Consider the following 19,036-nt stretch of genomic DNA (forward strand, 5'->3'; position numbering starts at 1 on the left):
TCAGTGTTCACATTAGCTGCCAGTATACACTGAAGGGGTGATAACTCCAAATCATGACCAATTATGGTTCCATCTTTCACTTACCTCTAAAATTTCAGTATCTTTGGGCATTGCCCAAATATATGTCTGTGTGTGTGTGTGTGTGTGTTTTAGCCTAGCTTGCCTCTTAAGAACAGTATATAATGCAGCCTGTGTGGTATTTTGCGTGTCCCCCTAACATAGTTACCGTATGTCTTTGTCTGGACCACCTTCTTCACATTGTCACTACAATTTACCCATTTTCATTCTCAATCTATTCTAGTGCAGCATTAGAACTTGATGCAACCTTCATAGAACTCAGTCTGGTTCCAAACCCCATTAGCACACTGAAACATTTAGCATCTCCCTGCACCGAGGAGTGAAATTATTATGTGTAATGTGAAAGGAGTTGCTTGTAGTGACAAACCCACAGAGAATTACAACCCAGCCGAGCCCCAGTCTGTGCCTCTCATGTAGCTCAATATTATCATTACATGTGAGTTAAGCATCCGTTCTCCTGAATGCAAACCCAGGAGGTCATTTAACAACATTTACTTTATTTTCTAATCCTAAGAAAGGTGGTAGCTGGAAATGACACATGTACAATGTTTTATCAGTTTACTGTACACATGCGAGGACATGCATAGTTTCTGACTACCTGGATTAGCAAATTCATTCCAAAGGTGACAATAAGTTGAAAAACTTCAGCTCAGTGATTCCATGTAGAGAACCAAACTGGGGTTAAATCTACTGGGCTTTTTTTTCTTCTTCTTTTTTTAGGTTCTTTGTTTCCAGCTGCAGCACATAAACCCACTGTGCACTACCTGCCCAACACCCAACAGCAGTCAGACACAGTACGGTGAAGAAAGGGGAGCATTTAGCTGCTGCAGAGACAAAATATGTGTCACACTTAAAGGAGGGTGAACATTACACTCACATCTGTCAGTTGGCCGGAGACATGGCTCCAAATGAATGCTTATGTTGCTGTGTCTGCTGCATGTCACAACAGACAATGTTCTTAAAGGGCTTTTTCTAACCATTGTATGTTGTTGCTAATAGTTTAATGCAGCAGCTTTAATGCTCTGTACCAAGGGACCAAATACTACAACACTAGTTAACAGATGACCCACCAGGAGAACATTAAAGGTCTGAATATTCACTAGCAAACAGTTTGAGTTGAATAACCAACGGATGAGTCAGCTGATTGGTGATGAGGCTTTTTTAAAAACCGTCCTTGGTCACATGTGCACCTTTCACCTTTAACTTCAGCTCTACCAAACTACAACTCGTTGTCAAATACGCTTCCCTGAATCTGATTGGTCAACTGGGAGCGGGCGTCCTTCATACTGACTCCTGATTGGCTAAAACCGTAGGCTGCTGCCATCAGTGTTGTGCGTCCCGTCAGCGTGTGTTACAAGGAGCTCTTACATGCACAGTGCCCAGAGGAAAATGGCGAGCTTGTGTGTACGAGCAGTGAGACAGAGCTACTCTCTTGTAGCTTCGCCTGCGCTAATAAGGTAAGAGACTTCAGTAGTGACATTTGTAACGGAAGTGTGGCTGTTGTTCTGGCAGGGTGAGGAGCTCCTGACAGACAGGGGACGGCGGTAGCAGCTACAGCCAGCTAGCATCGTTAGCTTTCGTAACAGACCGTGGTGCTTTCCATTGACCTTCCTGTGAATCCTACAGACCGTACCTGAGCTGTTATTAGTGTGTGTGTGTGTGTGTGTGTGTGTGTGTGTGTGTGTGTGTGTGTGTGTGTGTGTGTGTGTGTGTGTGTGTGTGTCAGTTAGTGTTAGCAGGTCATTGCTAGAAAGAGGATGATGACATAACGTGACACATCCTAAATGATGATGGACATGATGAAGAGGGATGTGAGTTTAATATGCTAAGCTAACCTTCAGGCTGTATGTTATGTGGAGTTTGACTAATGGTAGAGTGTGTGTGTGTGTGTGTGTGTGTGTGTGTTGTGTGTGTGTGTGTGTGTGTGTTCTCAGATATTTAAGTGTTTAAGTGCGTTTCATTACTCGTTGAATTTGTTAACGTGACCGAAAGCCAAACCAAACTCCATTCATAAATCTGCTAATTATACGTATCGTGTATCTATTGCGGATATCTCCTCTTTTTGCCTTTTTTTGTGTGTGTGTGTGTGTGTGTGTTTTTATTTTTCTTGTAAATCTTACTTTCTTGATTTTGTTCTGTTTAGGCCCCTTGCTGCAGGGTGGGGGTTAATTGTTGGGTATTTGTTTGTCTATGTTGCTCAAAAAGTTATTAACAAAGTTATATACTATATATGTAAGTGTGGGTTTATGTCATTGAATGACATCTAGGGTAGTTGTGTAACATTCTTAGTGAGTACTACTGGCAGTTGCACAATTGGCAGTAGTGTAAATTAAGCTGTCTGATAGCATCAATTAGTAGGTCTGAACAAACAACAAAATACCCCTGCTTCTGGAGAAGTAAAGTCTAATAATAATAATAATAATAATAATAATAATAATAATAATAATGTACAGCAGTTACAGAGGGGATCATTTTCATAATCCACCAGCCATTCAGTGAGCCCTCCTGCCCCATATAAAAGCATCTCATTCACTGTTTCTCCACTCATTGAGGTTTTTCCACCTGTCTGTATATTTAAAGCTGTATTTAATCATACAGTTTAGAGTCGAGGACACTACTGACCCCACTCTATCAATGCAGTGCTGTTTTTGGAACGTTCAGTGCAACTTGAGACAGTGCTGGAGGAGAAGGAGATGTAACAGAATTTGAAAACTTGGGAATATTAGGGCTGTAACTAACTGAGAAAATAATTGGTATTAAATCATAAAAATTACAATCAGTCGGTGAAATATATAAAATGTTTATAAAATGTCAGAAAATAGGAAAAGATCCCATGGTGATGTCTTCAGATGTTTTGTTTTCTCCAGCAATCAAAAACTGAAATTTACTATCATGGAAGACAGAAAATCAAAGAATATTCCCATTTGAGAGTCTGGAACCAGTGAACTTTACCCATTTCAGTTTAAAAAATAACCAAACAGTTAATTAGCTATCGAAATTACAGTATTATTTTAAGTAAATTGACTCAGTTATTAATTATCTGTAGGAAATGTACCTTAACAGATTGCTGCATTCATTTGGCTACATACATCTGTGTGCAGGTGAGTGTTCAGGCTCAGACAGGCTCACAGGTGGATAATGTCAGTTTTAAGGTGAGCTGAGGAATAGTTCACACACACAGCAGAGAAATGTTTGACATTAACAGATAGCGAGAGCACCTACACTAAAGGCTACTCAGGGCTGAATATTGATCCGGAACATAATTAAGTCAGGTAAAGTGAGCAGCAACCAACACTGAATGAATGAGCTTTTATTATATATATCCTTTCCACCCAGAGCGTCTCCACGATTGTTATGTACTGCCACCCAGCAGAAGAATGGCAGGTCAGAGGAGGAGGCCGAGAAGCCGGAGCAGAACGCAGCAGAGAAAGCCCTGTTGGAGGAGAAGACCCAGCTGGAGGAGCAGCTCAAGGACATGACAGTAAGTCTTCAGACGGAGTGAATTACTACATCTCCTCTCACTGCATTATTCTGATATTAACCTTTTAATATGACAGTAGTCCAAAGAATTAGCCAAACATATTTATTTCCCCTTAACCTGTTTGTTAAGTGACTCTTAGACTTTAAGGGCTTTAACATTGAGGGGCATTTTTATCATTGCACCTATACTAAAGTACTCAACAGAAATGGTAATCAATTACAGTTTGTTGCCCAGAGCTTCATTATATAATGTTGATGACATTGATTTTTTTAAAATGTATTTTTCTGTTTCTATCTTTCCAGGAAAAGTATAAGCGGGCCTTAGCAGACACAGAGAACCTCAGGACGAGGAGTCAGAAGATGATGGAAGATGCTAAATTATACGGTAATGACCAGTTTTTCACGTTTGACCAGTTTCCACTACCTAATACGGGCCTTACCACGGATAGATCCTGCAGAACATCCTCACTGTGGTCTCGGTCAAATATTCTGCAGTTGTATGTTCCAATCACTAGATGTCACAAAAAGGCAACTTTAGCATTTTGACTAAACTGTGTGTCTTTATGCAGTGGTGCAGCTGTTGGTTAAGTTAAACTTGTATTTGCACTTGATTTTTATAAAAGCAAATGAGACCTTTTTCCAATTTGAATATGCATACATGATATTCTGGTACATTCTTGTTATTTGACAGTTATTTGGTTTGAAGTGTAACTTGTAGTTTTCAGTATTTCCAGAATGTAATGTAAATGTCACATAACTCTGATTCTGATGACGGCTTCAGAAGTTTTTTGTTTTGTTCAGCATGGTTCTATGTGGTATGACCAGTAGTTCATGGTGGCTAATGTTAGCAAACTACTTGTGTTCAACGACATTAGAGTTAATTCATTGACTTTACTCTTAGTGCCACTGCCAGGCTACATTTTGGCATTTCACAAATAAAAAATGTTTTTATACAAAAGTTAATAAATAAACTCTCTTCCAGGATAACTGACAACTGCTTGCCCTTCAGCTCATAAACTTTGGCTTTACCCAGTGTCATTTTCTTGGGGGTTCCCGAATGGTACTGAGCATGTGCAGCTCTCAACAGAGATGAGAAGGAAGCCAAATGTCTCGCTCTTTAGCTACGTCTATCATGGGCTCCGGAATAAACTGTTTCATTCCTTTTTGCTGGAGTTACTTAGCATTTTACCTGCCTCCTTATTCCTAAACCCTAAAACCGATAGTCTGGTCACCTAAAGGCAATGTCTTTTATCACAGCTGACTCGAGAACACTGGGGAATTAAATGTGCCATAACTTTGTAATTGCCACTCATAACATTTACTATGCAAAGTCAGACATTTAAAGGTGAATAATTCTCTAACTTCCTTCTGTCACAGGGATCCAGGGATTCTGTAAAGACCTGCTGGAGGTGGCCGACATCTTGGAGAAGGCCACAGAGAGCGTGCCCAAGGAGGAGGTGACGAGCCAGAACCCTCACCTGAAGAACCTGTACGACGGCCTGGTGATGACCGAGGTCCAGATCCAGAAGGTGTTCACTAAGCACGGCCTGGTGAAGCTCAACCCCGAGGGCCAGAAGTTCGACCCCTACGAGCACGAGGCCCTCTTCCACGCCCCCGTGGAGGGCAAGGAGCCCGGCAGCGTTGCCATAGTAACCAAGGTGGGCTACAAGCTGCACGGCCGCACCCTCAGGCCGGCGTTGGTAGGCGTGGCCAAAGCCCCCTAGAAATTATAATGTAACTGCGACAAAGTGGGATTTGTTTTGTTGCCTGGGCGATGGATGACTTCAGGTACAACAGACTGGTTGAGGCACCCTGCCACCCTTTTCCCACAAGCCTGTCCTCGTATCCCCCCCCCCCCATCCTAAGGTGTTAAAAAGAGACGGGAGTCCAACTGAACTGAACTTTGTATCTGGACAATATCCACCAGCTTTTAACAGATACTTTGTCTGGCCCAGGACCGTCTTTACAGTAATATTTCAGTCATCATATGTTCCTTTGTCTCAGTCAGTTCAGTCGATAATAAAAGCACTCACCAGATCACAGGCATAGACTTTCATGTGTCCTCACAGCCATCAATCTTAACTGGAAGAGAAGCAGGTGAAATAAGAAGTTGTGATGTTTCATAAACCAAGACTTTTTCTGGGTGAGCTATGATGTAAAATCCATGCACACATTGAGAAGTACTGAATCTGAATTGATGTTATCATTCCAGACTTGTGTTTAAAGCCCTAATAATCTCAAACTTGACTCCTCAGTTGTCTTTTCTTGTTTGTGAGTGTGAAGAAAGCAAGGGGCAGTACTTGAGGACCTGAACAAAGGTTTGAGATGTGTGTACAGAGGTGGGCTTCCCAAAAGCCTTTATGGTAAACACCTTTCTAGGCATGGGATGATATAAAAATTTCATGTCAATTATTTTGGCCAAAATAATTGTGATACACGATATTATGACGATAATCATGAAAATGTGCATGTATCTACTTTTAAAATGGCAGTGAAACATGAATCACTTTACACTAAACACATATTCACATCAGATCTGCACCTCAGCTTCCTGTTTTTTTTTATTTTGGAATCTATACAATTTCCACACATCTGTCTTAACATATTTTTTGTGGGGGATACAACAGGCAGATCTTTCAGCCATGGTGACAAAGCAGGAAACAAATATAAGACTGTATGCTGGTGAGCTAGACAGCTTTTTCAAGTCAAGCCATGAGAAGATCACCAAGATACATTTATCTGAATGTTTTTATCGCCATAATATCGTATATCATCCCATCCCTACACCTTTCTCTCGTTCTTTTGGTAGGCCAGCCTCAGTCATTGTAACGTCTTTATCCGTAAACCATTAGAATAATTTTGAAAGGACCATTGTCCAAATTATCAGCATCAGAATAAAGTAACCGACTTTGAAAGGCGCCTTGTCACGTGTTGTTTCAGTTGTACTAACAGTGTAGTCTCATTAACATGCTGCTCTTGTGTAACTCTTTAGACTTGGTCCACAGGTGCAGCTTGACTAACAAGCCCTCTCTCTGTCACCCTATTGACAACAAAAGCTGACATTTTGTGATTTGGGTTTACTTTTTTCCCCGTTAAGGTTCACACATTACTGCAAATTACTGACGAGGAAACAGGACTATTTAGAATTATAAAGTATGTGCACTTTTAATACATCTCTATACATACCTTGTCATGTGCAACAACAGAACAGCTCAACAGTATCAGACTGGTAACAGCTCAACAGCATGCCATCACTATACCCAAAGCTTCACAAAATGCTTCTTTGTAATCCAAAATCTGTTTTTTATTACAAAAGCTATAAAACTCTCCAGGACACAAAATACTGTACATTTCACAGGTCAGTAATTATAGTTTCTTTTTCCAATTTATCTTACAAAATTTACATTTGGTGACAGAAAGTAAGAAACCCCCCCTTTACAAAAAATATTCCCCCATTGGGAAAAAAAAAATCAAACTGTCATATTTTCCTTTGAGACATTTACACCGAAACACACCATATTGAACAATGTGGAACATTTGGATGCACATGCAGAACGACGCCACTGTCAAAATATGGGGGAGAAAAAAGTCCTTGAAAAACAAAATCTCAAACTACCGGCTATCAAAAGGAATAAACCAGTCCCTCCAGGAAGCTGCGATCACAACAATTAACGCTAATTCAACCAATCCCTGCCAATTCTGTGCAACCTTGCAATTTTGTCCTGTCACCGCAAATCTGACCAAAGATTTTAGTTTTCTGCACAAAACGCTGAGTCATACATCACCAAATTCACTTCCTTGTTTCTAGCAATGACCCAGAGCATGTAGACATGTGCGACGCAAACGTGTCACTTTTACCCTCCAAACAGTGGAACAAGCTGCCATCAATGTTTAAAGGTCCAGTGTGTAACATTGAGGAGGATCTAAGGTAGGTTTTCAGTAGTGGATAATCACCTGAATATAGGAATCATTTTATTTCTGTTACCTTAGAATCGAGTCTTTTATGTCTATCACAGGTCACCTTTCATGGAGTCCGCCATGTTTCCTATGGTAGCCCAGTGGGGACAAACCAAACACTGGCTCCAGATGCCACTAAATCCTACACACTGGACCTTTAATGAATTATAAAAATAAAACAAAACATAATCGCAACTATTTTTGCAATTTTTACTTTCTCCCGCAAAAACATCGCAAGATGCATTGCAATTTTTGTTTTAGAAAAGCTGCCGTGAAATCAGGCATTTTAGGTCGCAACAATCCCCCCAAAAAAGCCTGTGAAATCCTGGAGGGACTGATAACAAAACAAAGGAGAACCATCAAATTCAACTGACAGTTTTAGGTCATTGTTGTTTGGTTTATAGGCTGGAAATCAGCGTCGCCTTTCTAGAACATTCCAACACCAACACAATGCTCATACTCAGCTTCAACATCAAATGCTTAAATCTGCACCATCAACACACACACTACAGGTGATAATACACACAACTCCAACTCCAGCGGCAGTAATCTAGGAAACATCTATGTACTGGAGTTGACCTGCTACGAAAGCTGGAAAGATAATATTTAATGTTTACCATGAGGTCTGTGGTTCTTTAAATCGGTGGTTCTCAACTTGGGGGAAACCCCCGTGGGTCCTTTAGGTGGTCCCCAGAAATTTGGTAAACATTTTAATTTTACTATTATTCCATTGACTAAACATTAGCCCAACAAGAAAATGTAAAGAGTGACTATGATGTGGGTTTCACACTCCTCACTGTTAATCTGCCACTCTACAGTACAGACAGTTAGGGAATAACTAAAGCTTATCAGACAGGGATCCCTGAGACTACTTATCAAATACAGGTCCACATGTGATGTGTATCAGTTTGGGGGTCCTTGACAGCAAAAAGGTTGAGAACCACTGCTCTAAATGTACCACAGGCCCGGAGTCGATTAACAAAACGCAAGCTGAAAAGCACTTGGATGAATAGTAAATCTTTTTTATTACTGTCAACAAATCCCATGAAAAGAAAGGTTCGCACCTTGTTTCCAACTCCCCTTCTCTCTCTGCAGCATTCAGCCCCAAGCCCACTGGTTCCTATGGAGGACGTAAGTCTTCTAGAAGAATGTGTCATGAATATGTACTTTTTCATAAAGGCTCATTCATTTCTGTAAAACAGCTTCTTGTTTTTTGTTATAGACAGTTTTCAACAAACAGGAGAAAACAGTGCATTTGTTGGAGACAGCCTTCAGCCGCGGTTTAATGCATTGGAGCGCTAGCGGGACAGTGTGTGTGGGACAGAGTCTAAATAAACTAAGCAGTGTGTGTGCGCTCATGGTAATGGAGGAACATGATGCTCACTCACTGATGGGTTTATATCAGGCTTTGGGCAGCCAAACAACACTTGATGGTAGAATCAATTCATTGTTGGTTTTGGTCTATTCATGGGATTTGTTGACAATATGAGAAGTATAGAATAAACCTGCTATCCCCTAACATCTGCTGTAGTGTTTGACTACAATAGGACATGGTTTGGAGCACCACATTGAGGAAATATGAGTAAGAATGATTTTGATCATAACAGAATCTTAACACCCTCCACAGTTGATCCACAATCTCACGTCTACAACGAGTTCTACAACAAAGAGGAGCCCATTCCTCTCTGGTGACTACAAAAAAAGATCCCCTTTTAATGCAACGCCTATCACTTCTGAACTAACGCCACTCATTACCTGCATTTCACCCCAAAACTTTTCAGATACAGACGCAGGAAAGAGGCCAAGAATATGAATCTAGCACATATTCCAGCTTAGGTAACATCCACACATTCGCATGCCTTTCTTCTCTGTGATTTTAGAGCTCCTGCTGTGAAATGACAGCCGATTCAATAACTTCATTTACATTTAAATAGCACAATGGCCGCCGCTCAGCTCGGCTCGCAGTAAAAGCAGCAAAACGAGAATGAGTCACCAGTGCTGCTGCTAATGGCTCTGCCCTCGAGACAAAGTGAAGGTACCTTTGAAAAACTAATGATAGGCTTCAGGTAACATCTGCTTTGACAGACCATCTGGGAAGCATGTGAAGTGGGCCGGTGTTTAGTGTTAGAGCTGCAACAATTAGTTGATTCATCGATTAGTTATCAAATATTAAATAAACTGCCAACTCTTTTGATAATCGATTAATGAAGAAGAAAAAAAACGTCCAAATTCTCTTGATTTCAGCTTCTCAAATATGAATATTCTCTGGTGTCTTTAGTCCTCGATGACAGTAAACTGAATGTGTTTGGGAAACAGTGACAAACATTTTTCACATTTTTTACGACCCCAACAACTAATCTATTAATGTAGAAAGTGATCGACAGATTATTCGATAATGAAAAGAATTATTAGTTGCAGATCTAGCATGAGCAAACTCAAAAGCATGCGATGAGGAGAAACACTGCCATCTCAGTGTGGAAGGTAAAGAGGTGTAATATTAGCCCGCCATGCATACACACTTGGTAAACAAAAAAAACTATCATTTTGGAATTGTACTGAAGCCTTTAAAGTATTATTGGTTGATGCCTGCACACGTTCAGCTTCTTCACTTGTATGTGGACAGTAGAACATTTAAAGCTGCACTGGATGCTTCTGTAAAAATAAATACATTTTGGGTCAAATTCAACGTGGAGGAAAAGAGTTTCTCCTCCATTTGAATTTCTGTTGACACACTTAAACATGTAAATAAATACAGATTAGAGTCCGACCCATACAGGATTTTCTAGGCCAATTTAAAAGGCCCTGAAAACGATCTCTCTCGCTATGGATACTCTCACACATTTCTTCTTCTTCCTCTTTGCTCTTCTTGCTGGTTTTGATTGGGTGTGGCTTGTTGGGTCGGTTGTTTTGGTCGCTGTCCATCAAATCACACCCACGCAGTCCTGACAAAGCGGATGAGCTGAGTTTTTGAGTGTTAAACTCTTCATAAATAATACCTAAAGATGCTTTTTAAACTTGGGATTATTTAGCATGGATTTGTAATGCTACAGAAAAATACGCAAGATCTTATCCCAAGTGTTCAGGGGCTTTAAGAGTTATATATCAGCTGATGCTAGTTTTTTTCAACACAGTAACATTATAAAGAACTGTGACCAACTGGGTGGGACATTCTACAGTCAAAAAAAAAAAACCTGCCAGCGCCCTTTGGTGGACAGACTATGTAATGGCAACACTGTTTCTAATTTATCTCTCAGCATACTCTTTGGCATTTCTGTACTGTGTACTCGTGCCACAGAAAGCTAGACGACGGTTGAACCCTCCTGCTTTTTCTTTTCCTTCATTGTAGGCAGTAAGAAGGGAAAAATAGGACAGAGAATTGACAGATTACTCAAGTTGCATGACAAGTCCGGCTTTAACTGACGAAACGATTACCAAATTGACCAAATTAGCTTTTGAGTTTGAGAGAGCCTGGAAAATAACAACAGTGATTATTTCTGTCACCCTTCAGTGCCATGCTGTCAGACATTTACCCTTTCTTATTTCCCTGTCTTTTCAGCATGAAATGGCTTTTGCCCTGCAGCTGTTTGGATTCTAAATAGTATTTCTCCATAGACATCTTCAATGAGCCTGTTGTAAGAACACTAAAATATCTCTGCATCTACGCAATACTTGTTAGCATCATAGTTACCATCAAATATGGGCACAAAGAACTTTTTCACCCCTGTCCCATTCCAAATGTAAAAATAAAGACTTATTTTTGTTCCTAGCCCAGGTATGAAAATATACTTTTTTCTAGTGGGGCATCTTCTTCCTTTGCAATGTACATATTCACAAGGTCACCTTAAAAAAAAAAAAAAAAAAAGGTGAATGCCAGTAGTTTTTCCCGCCTACAGAGCTTGCAAATCAGCTTTCAGCGATCATCAGCTCATTACTTCCGGACAAAAGACGGACTGCTAAGAGGCATCTCGGGATATCCATCCACTTTCTGTGAGGAAGGTGAGAATGCGCTTCTTGAGGACCTTGTCCAGGTAGCTAGGCAACCGGCTCTTGGCCGGGATGCCTTGCCTTTTCTGCAGGTGATCTTTGATGATGATGGTTTTGACAGTCAGGTACCGAGCTGGGCTGAGGTTCAGAGAGTTACACAGCACCTTCTCCCTGTCTGACAGCAGCTCAAAGCCTGTCAGATTCTCGATGGCGGCAAACTCGCCATCCTTGCCCTCTTCTTTGATCCCACCACCAACCCCTAATCCTCCAGCGACACCTCCTCCCCCTCCAGCTCCACCCCCGAGTCCCATCCCAGAGCCAAGCCCGCCCCCTCCTCCGCTGCCCCGTTTGGAGGTGACCACACTCTTGTTCTCCTTGCGTTTCTCCCGTTTGTGTCGTGCGGCTTCATATTCAGCAGACTCTTCCAGACGGGTGATGCCATTGCGCCGGTAGCGCTGCAGCTCACGCACCTTGGCCCTCAGCACGCGCTCTTTATGCATGTTCTCAAAGAAGTCCTCAAACTCCCGATGGGCCATGAACTGGCAGAGCCCCCGCAGCCGGACCCGCTGCTCCTTCTCTTCCTTGGTGATCTTTCTTTTGGGTGTGCTTGGAACCGGACCTGATCCTGCTGCTGTTGTGGAACCTGATCCGACTGTGCCACCACCAGCTCCTGCCCCACCCACACCACCAGCAGTGCCTACAACTCCCAGCGTTCCTGGTTTCTCTTTCTCCTTGTCTTTCTTGTCTCTGCCCAGGAACGCGGGCACCAGGTTGTAGTCTCGTGCGATGTTCTTACGTCGCTGGCGTTCTCTGAGCTTGCGCACATACATGTCCACATGGGCACGTTTCATTTCAATTTCCACATCCTCGTCGTCGTAGTTCACAGACAGCCCACTGATGAGCTTCTCTGCATCCTGGTCATATTCAATCTCATAGTCGTCGCGTAGCGGCATGTAGCCCAGCTGCTGCTGCTCAGCCAGGCTGATGTCCAGCGGAGGGAGCGGGGTGGTGAGACTGGGCGACAAGGGACCCCCACTTGGGCAGGTGTGGTCGGTCACCCGGTTGGGAATGCTGTCAGGGATGCAAGCCTTACCCAGATTTCCATGGATGTACATGGTGACATAGTGTTCCATGACTTCCTGAGGAGTTCGGGATGCTCCGACGTGAGTGGCCATGTCCTCCTGGAAGACAACAGGCACAGGAAGTTGTTATTAATGAACACAGAGGAAGAAATACAACAGCATGCTGCTCATAATGTTATTTACCAGACTACAGTCCAGAGTAGTTCTGAAAGAAATAATCAATTGGCAACATTGTTTGGTTATCAATATTTAAATAATCTATAGCAAAAATGCAAAACAGCCTCTGGTCCCTGCTTCTCAAATGTGAGGAATTTCTGCTTTTCTGTCTTTAACATGTTTGTAAATTGAATACCTTCCAGTTTTGGACTGTCACCCTAGGCTCTGGGAAATCGTGATATTTCACAATTTTTGTTAACATTTTATTTTAATGTTCCAAATAGTTTCCAGGAAAGAACTATGTTGTTTATTTAAAAACAACAATAGGGAAAAGTAAAGTCAGCTGAACTAAATGATGAATTAATGTTTACAAGGGTTTAGATTTAGCTATTCTTTCAAGGAATTTCCAATTATTAGTGCCAAATTATAAGGGCTTTTTTTTTACAGTACATTGCCAAGAACTCAGGTTTGACCTGTGGTACCAGACCCCCACTAGGGGTCCAGAGGTCTTTTTGATTTTAAGGTGTAAGGTGTTTTGAGGTATAAGAAAACCTTTTTTTTTCATATATATATATATATATATATATACACAATTGGCCTGTATCTCATGTATCATTCATTTCTGTGCAGAAAACTAAATGATAGTTATTTTTAAAGTTTAGATTATTTTTTATGATATAAACTTGAACCTGAACACAGGCCATATTAACAGAGCCTTCCCTCTCTGCTTAACAGCCTCGTCCTGCTTTAGAAAACTTAAAACAACCAAGGAGCTGATAGAATAATGAGGAGGACACACTGGATTAGTCAAAAGGATGCCGATTAAGTATATATGATTGTTAGACAATTGTTGTTGTTTTTATGGACAGACAGAGAGTTGTATAAAAATGTCCTAAAAATATCTCTGATGCAACTATCACAGGAAATCAGTCAAATCTGTGGTTTTACACAAACTTCCTGCAGTTATTAACTGTTTGGGGCCATTGTATCAGCTGTTCTCTACTGTTTTAGTTATGCATTGAATATAATATGAAATATGCATAAAATATACAAAAGGGCTCCTTAAAGAAAAAAACGTCCAATGTTAAAGAATGAGATGTAGAAATAAAATATATCACAAATTCAGAGCTCTCCTCTACAAACAGGTTACAACTGCCTAACCTCCTCGTACTATAACTGACTGTGCAGTATATTACCATCATTAACACTGCATACACTGTGACTATGGACACATGTTCCTCACTGTATTTTTCATGCTCAACCTGAGGGTATGTACGTTGGCTGCTGTATTTTTGGGTGCAACTCGTAAGCTCCTACTCTCAATGTGAAATATAATAACGTCTTCCTTTTTGAGCCTGTAATATAAAATAAAGATTCTGTTAAAACTTTTGTTTTATATTGTGTTCAAATAATTGTGGGGTTGTGTAGAAGTCAGGAGTTACAGAAGTTGAAACATCCCACTCATATTTAAACTCGTCCAACTTTTACGACAGTGCGATAGGAACATGGATTGTCATAAAGGTCGTTATCGTTACCGTAACATCATCGCTACCAGCTAACTTTTACTCTTCATGTTTGACGAGCACTTTCAACAAAACACTTGTGGCCATATTTGTCGTATTGTAGAGAAACATTAAGTTAAGTAACTTAAAAATACCCAGTTTCCAAATCCATATTGCTCGATAGCATCGAGTAGCGACTGCTCTTCCCTGCTGGTCCATCCTCCCTCTGCCTCGGGACCCCAGAGAGAGAACCGACCGCCGTCGACCTGCTGGTAGCCGTGCCATCTCCGGTGGTTACCGATTTCTGCGCCCGCCGAGAAGCACTCCGGGCACAGCTCGATATCGGGGCAGTCGGTGCAGCGAAGCCGCAGGTTTGTAACATCTGCAAGGCAGTTCACGCAGTACTTCTTCCCCAGGTCGGCCATGTTGCCTGGCTCCTGCTTCTTGTTGTTGGAGGCAGAGCTACGCGCCTGCGCACGGCGAGGCTCGCCGCGCGACCTACTCACATCCTGCTTCGTAATATTAATGAGCGACAAGGCCAGCGCCGCCTCTGATTGGCTCCCGAAGCCAGTTTCCAGGACAACCGAAACAAAACGAACAGTTTCATTGACTACAGAAGTGAACAAGCCCTATAGCTGTAGACACATTGAATAATACTTCAACTTATTTGTTTTCTATTGAAAAATGGACGGAGAGCCAGAAAATGAAGAGAGTGAGGTGAAGAATGACACAGACAGGGTGGTGTTAGCAGAAACCTCCAATGAGGAGGAACTAACTGTTAATAGTCACGAAGGTGTCCCAGCTGAAATGGCTGCATCAGGTGATGATGAAGAACACTCTGAAAGTTTGAGGGTCACTGAAGAGGCCCCCGTTGAAGAAGCAGCCCCCTCTGAGCCAGAAGAGAACAGACTGGATGAGCTCCCTGCTGTCGACAACATCACCACAAGTGAAGACGTGGATGTGACCATGAATGAAGTGAATGGACAGACAATGTCCAATCAGGAGAGTGTTGTTTTTGAGGTTAACAGCAACGAGGACAATGGCTCTCCCAGACTGCACCTCGAGAGCCCGGAGAGGGAGAACATCAGTCCTACACAGGAGGAGGAAGACGAGGCTGAAGAAGAGGAACCCACTGCTGCTGCTGCTGCCCCTGCAGACAAGGAGGACATCAACTATGAAGAATACATGAAGCTCCTGCAGGAGCTGTGTGAGGAGAGAGATAAAGCCAGCCTACACAGCAGCCAGCTGCAGATGAAGCTGGCTGAGTACTTCCGCAAGAAGGCCGGGGACGATGTTGAGCTGGAGAGGGAGCTGCCGGGGTCAGAGCAGCTGCAGGAGTATGAGAGACACATTCACCTCCTGACTGACCTGAAGCAGCAGCTCACTGCTGACTCAGAGACAGCTCAGCAGCAGGCAGAGGAGCTGAGCTTACAGTCCCAAGAGAAGCTGGACAAGGTTGGTGTTAATGTTTGTTTATGCAGGTTTTCTAAAAAAAAAAGAAATTGATAATTTCCCATTTAAAAATGTTGGAAAGTGCACAAAAGTTTTGTTAAAATATAAAAAATAAGATATGATAAAACAAGTTAAAATATAATAAAATAGATAAAGCAGAAATAAAATTAGGACTAACATTAATAAATTGACTTTTTTTAAGAAGAGATATATTGGTACATAGTGTGCAATTTAACCCAATTTTACACTTGGGCCTGAATGGAATTGGTTGACAATGTTAAACCGCTTAACATGTTAAATAATATGTAACTTAAATACTCCATAATAAAGTTATTTGTTAAAGAAAGCAGCCTTCTGAGTACGTTGGTAATAAACTGGTGCAAAAGATCTGGATAGAAAAGCCCTATTTTTATTCAAAAAAATCAAAAAGTATCAGTCTCAAAAATCTCATCTCAGTCGGGCTCATACTAATTATAAACAAGTTCTGGTTATGTAGTAAGTTCACAGTGACAAAGGAAAGGAAAAAGAGGACAAATATGGTGTCCTATATGAAAATTTCAGTTTTTGGCTCAGTTGGTAAAAGGTGATGTCACATGTTTCTGTGCAACAATCTAGCACTATCAATCAAATCTAATCAAACCACACCCACAAGGTCCTGATGGACAGGTTTAAAATGTAATAATAAATTAATAACAACTAAGGATGTCAACCTTAATCCTGGTCTAGTATGCAACTTGTGAGTGTGATGTAGAAACTTGAAGCCGCCAGTGTACATCCACTGAGAATGGACTTTACAGTGAAGTAGGAGACATCTTGTGTATGAATGTACATAATTATAGATTCTGGAATTGTTAATGAGGTATAAACAGGGTTTTAATGTAGAAATTATACTTTTTTTGCAGAAAAAAACATATCAGAGACACAATCCAAGAGTACTTTACTTACTCTTAATACATGTCTGGAGGGCATCTTTAAGATTTGAGCTCAAGTTTCCAGGGGCTTCAGTGGTCTCCTATCTCTCCAGGGAGAAGGAGTACAAGGGGTCTACAGTGAGCTGGGTGGATGTGACAGGCATACTGAGCCACGTAGACACTGCTCTCAGCACTATGTGAACAAGGAAATGCTTTAGGAACAAACAATACACCTATACAACTCAAAAGTCTGGAAACAACTGTATTTTTAAACCATGTGGGAACCCAGTGTACTGTTATTAGAAATGGCAATTGAAACATTTAGCAAGTACCCTGCACGTATTTTCATATGACTGCACATAAATACGTCAGCACCCAAATTAGGGGACCACTGCAGGTGCCCAGTGGGTGTTGATTGTGTGTCTTATGTTGTACTGATCAGTGGGCAAAACTGTCTCATCTTCGTCCACAGGTAGAAAATGAATGGCGAGCGTTCATGGCACTGAAGCAGGACGTAGCCGTGACAGCTCTAAGCCGACGCCTGGGTAAACAAGCCGCTCAGGCCAAAGTTGTGTCAATCCTGGCAGCAGAGCAGCTTCGCCAGGACGAGCTGATCAAGCTGCGCCTCAAGCACATCAAGCTGAGGAGCAAGATTCACAGGCTGGAGGCAGAGCTCCGTGACGGGGAAGAACACGCCAGGGACCCCTTACAGCTCCAGTTTGAGCACCTGCAGGCTGAGAGGCTGGAGCTGAAAAAACAGGCCGAAAAGCAACACGAGGAGTCGTTAAAGATGCAGAAAAAGATCAGCAGCAGCTTGGAGGTAGGCTGAAGAATCCACAGGTACAAGCGCAAATCAAAGTAGCTGTAGCTGCTTCATAAAATCAGATTTTCGGTTAATAACAGTGTGTTTTCTTCGGCTTCATCAGCTCCTGTCAAACATAAAAGAGAAGCTGTCCTGGAGCCAGATGGAGGTCCAGGCCAAGCGAGAGCAGCTTGCCGAGGTGGAGGCCACTGTGGCCAAGAAGAGGGACCTCCTGAGCAGGACAAAGCAGGCACGCAACAGCCTGCAGAGAGACAACCTGAGGCTGAAGGAGCGTCGTGGACTGCTGGGGAACAGGGTCCTGCTGCGGGACTTTGAGGACACTGTGGACGCCTCCGACCAACTGCAGGAACGACTGGAGAATCTGAAGGGCCGGCAAGCGGAGATTGTCTTCAGCTGTGGCAGATGGAAGAAGAATAGGGAGACAAATTATTGAAGGAATAAATGACTGATTGCAAAGTATCAGCCAAAACATCTTAGTCTTTTTTTTCTACATTGGACAATACAATGATTAACAGGGAGTTTAGATTAATATTACATTACATATTTACATTTAATTACATTTTGAAAAATATGTTTATTAGTTTTTAGGCTAAGTTTGATTAAAAAAAAAAGATTGATAACGCCGAAAAACATTTGTTCACTTTCTGGCTGAGAGTTGGATGAGAAGTTTGTGTGCTATGTATGGAGCTGGAGCACTCTTTATGCTAAAGCTTAGCTTAGCATAAAGAGTGGAGGTAAACAGCTAGGTTGAGCCAAAGTAAAGAAAATAGCACACATTAGCATATTGTATGTTGATATAAGAAGAAGATATACTTTATATGTGGTATATTTCAAGGCGAACAATGGCCTGGCTTAGTGTGGCTTATAGTCTTGTGCTATTTTTGAACCTCTTATAATAAGAGGTTAAAAAAAAAAAAATTTAAAAAAGCAATCTTGGTTTTTTTTTTTACCCCTGGTTCCAGTCTGTATGATAAGCTAAGCTAACCACAGACATGGAAATTATATCAATCTTCTCATCTCAGAAATATTTCCCTATTACTTTAATTTTATTTTAAAATGGTTTACCCACAGTGCCGATTCAAATCAATACGAATAAATTAGTTTTATCTGACCAGAAATACATACAAGTAGAAACTCTGGTTTACCATCTCATTCTGTTTTCACTTGCAGTCAGAAGATGGCACTATTGTTATAGTGTATATGCAGACATCTGTTAGGGACATTGACAATTTTTTTGAAGACATGAATAATTCTTGGCCTTCTGGTTCTCTGTAGAACACAAAATCATTTGTCAATTTCTTTTGAGAGCTGATATACATCAAGCTTGGCTCATTGTTTCAGTCTTCTTCTCACAGTGAGGATGGGAAGGGAAATGGGACCTGAGACTAGTTCTACAGCCGCTACCGTATCTGTACTCTGTAAGTACACATGCTCTGATGCTGGCACTTAAAGGGACAGAAACATACATGCAAAAGCATTCAGGGCCCAGTATTTCATTATTTAATCGAGATCAGAAGTCTCTGGGTAGGCTTAAATCTCAAAAGTGGGTGACGTGATCCTGATCCTACAAAACTGGTAATTTCTTTAAAGTAATTTCCCCCCGGGGATTAT

At 41.6% G+C, this 19,036-nt stretch overlaps 3 protein-coding genes across 3 annotated transcripts; 2 read left to right on the forward strand and 1 right to left on the reverse strand.

The window, feature by feature from the left end:
• Positions 1–1,383: 1,383 nt before the first annotated feature.
• Positions 1,384–6,473, forward strand: grpel1 (GrpE-like 1, mitochondrial). Its single transcript, XM_051375330.1, has 4 exons — positions 1,384–1,535; positions 3,415–3,559; positions 3,862–3,943; positions 4,936–6,473. The coding sequence occupies exons 1-4, from the start codon at positions 1,447–1,449 to the stop codon at positions 5,280–5,282; spliced, it is 663 nt and encodes a 220-aa protein (XP_051231290.1). The 5' UTR covers positions 1,384–1,446; the 3' UTR covers positions 5,283–6,473.
• Positions 6,474–6,695: 222 nt separating this feature from the next.
• On the reverse strand, positions 6,696–14,664 carry tada2b (transcriptional adaptor 2B). The gene is made up of 2 exons (XM_051375319.1): positions 14,395–14,664; positions 6,696–12,680 (listed from the first exon to the last, which is right to left on the reverse strand). Exons 1-2 carry the CDS (start codon positions 14,662–14,664, stop codon positions 11,469–11,471), a joined length of 1,482 nt encoding a protein of 493 aa, XP_051231279.1. The 3' UTR covers positions 6,696–11,468.
• Positions 14,665–14,694: 30 nt separating this feature from the next.
• ccdc96 (coiled-coil domain containing 96) lies at positions 14,695–17,884 on the forward strand. Its single transcript, XM_051375315.1, has 3 exons — positions 14,695–15,694; positions 17,075–17,422; positions 17,529–17,884. The coding sequence occupies exons 1-3, from the start codon at positions 14,924–14,926 to the stop codon at positions 17,856–17,858; spliced, it is 1,449 nt and encodes a 482-aa protein (XP_051231275.1). The 5' UTR covers positions 14,695–14,923; the 3' UTR covers positions 17,859–17,884.
• The last annotated feature ends 1,152 nt before the right edge of the window (positions 17,885–19,036 follow it).

This window comes from Dicentrarchus labrax, unplaced genomic scaffold (assembly GCF_905237075.1).
Source record: "Dicentrarchus labrax unplaced genomic scaffold, dlabrax2021, whole genome shotgun sequence".
Taxonomy (NCBI): Eukaryota; Metazoa; Chordata; class Actinopteri; family Moronidae; genus Dicentrarchus; species Dicentrarchus labrax.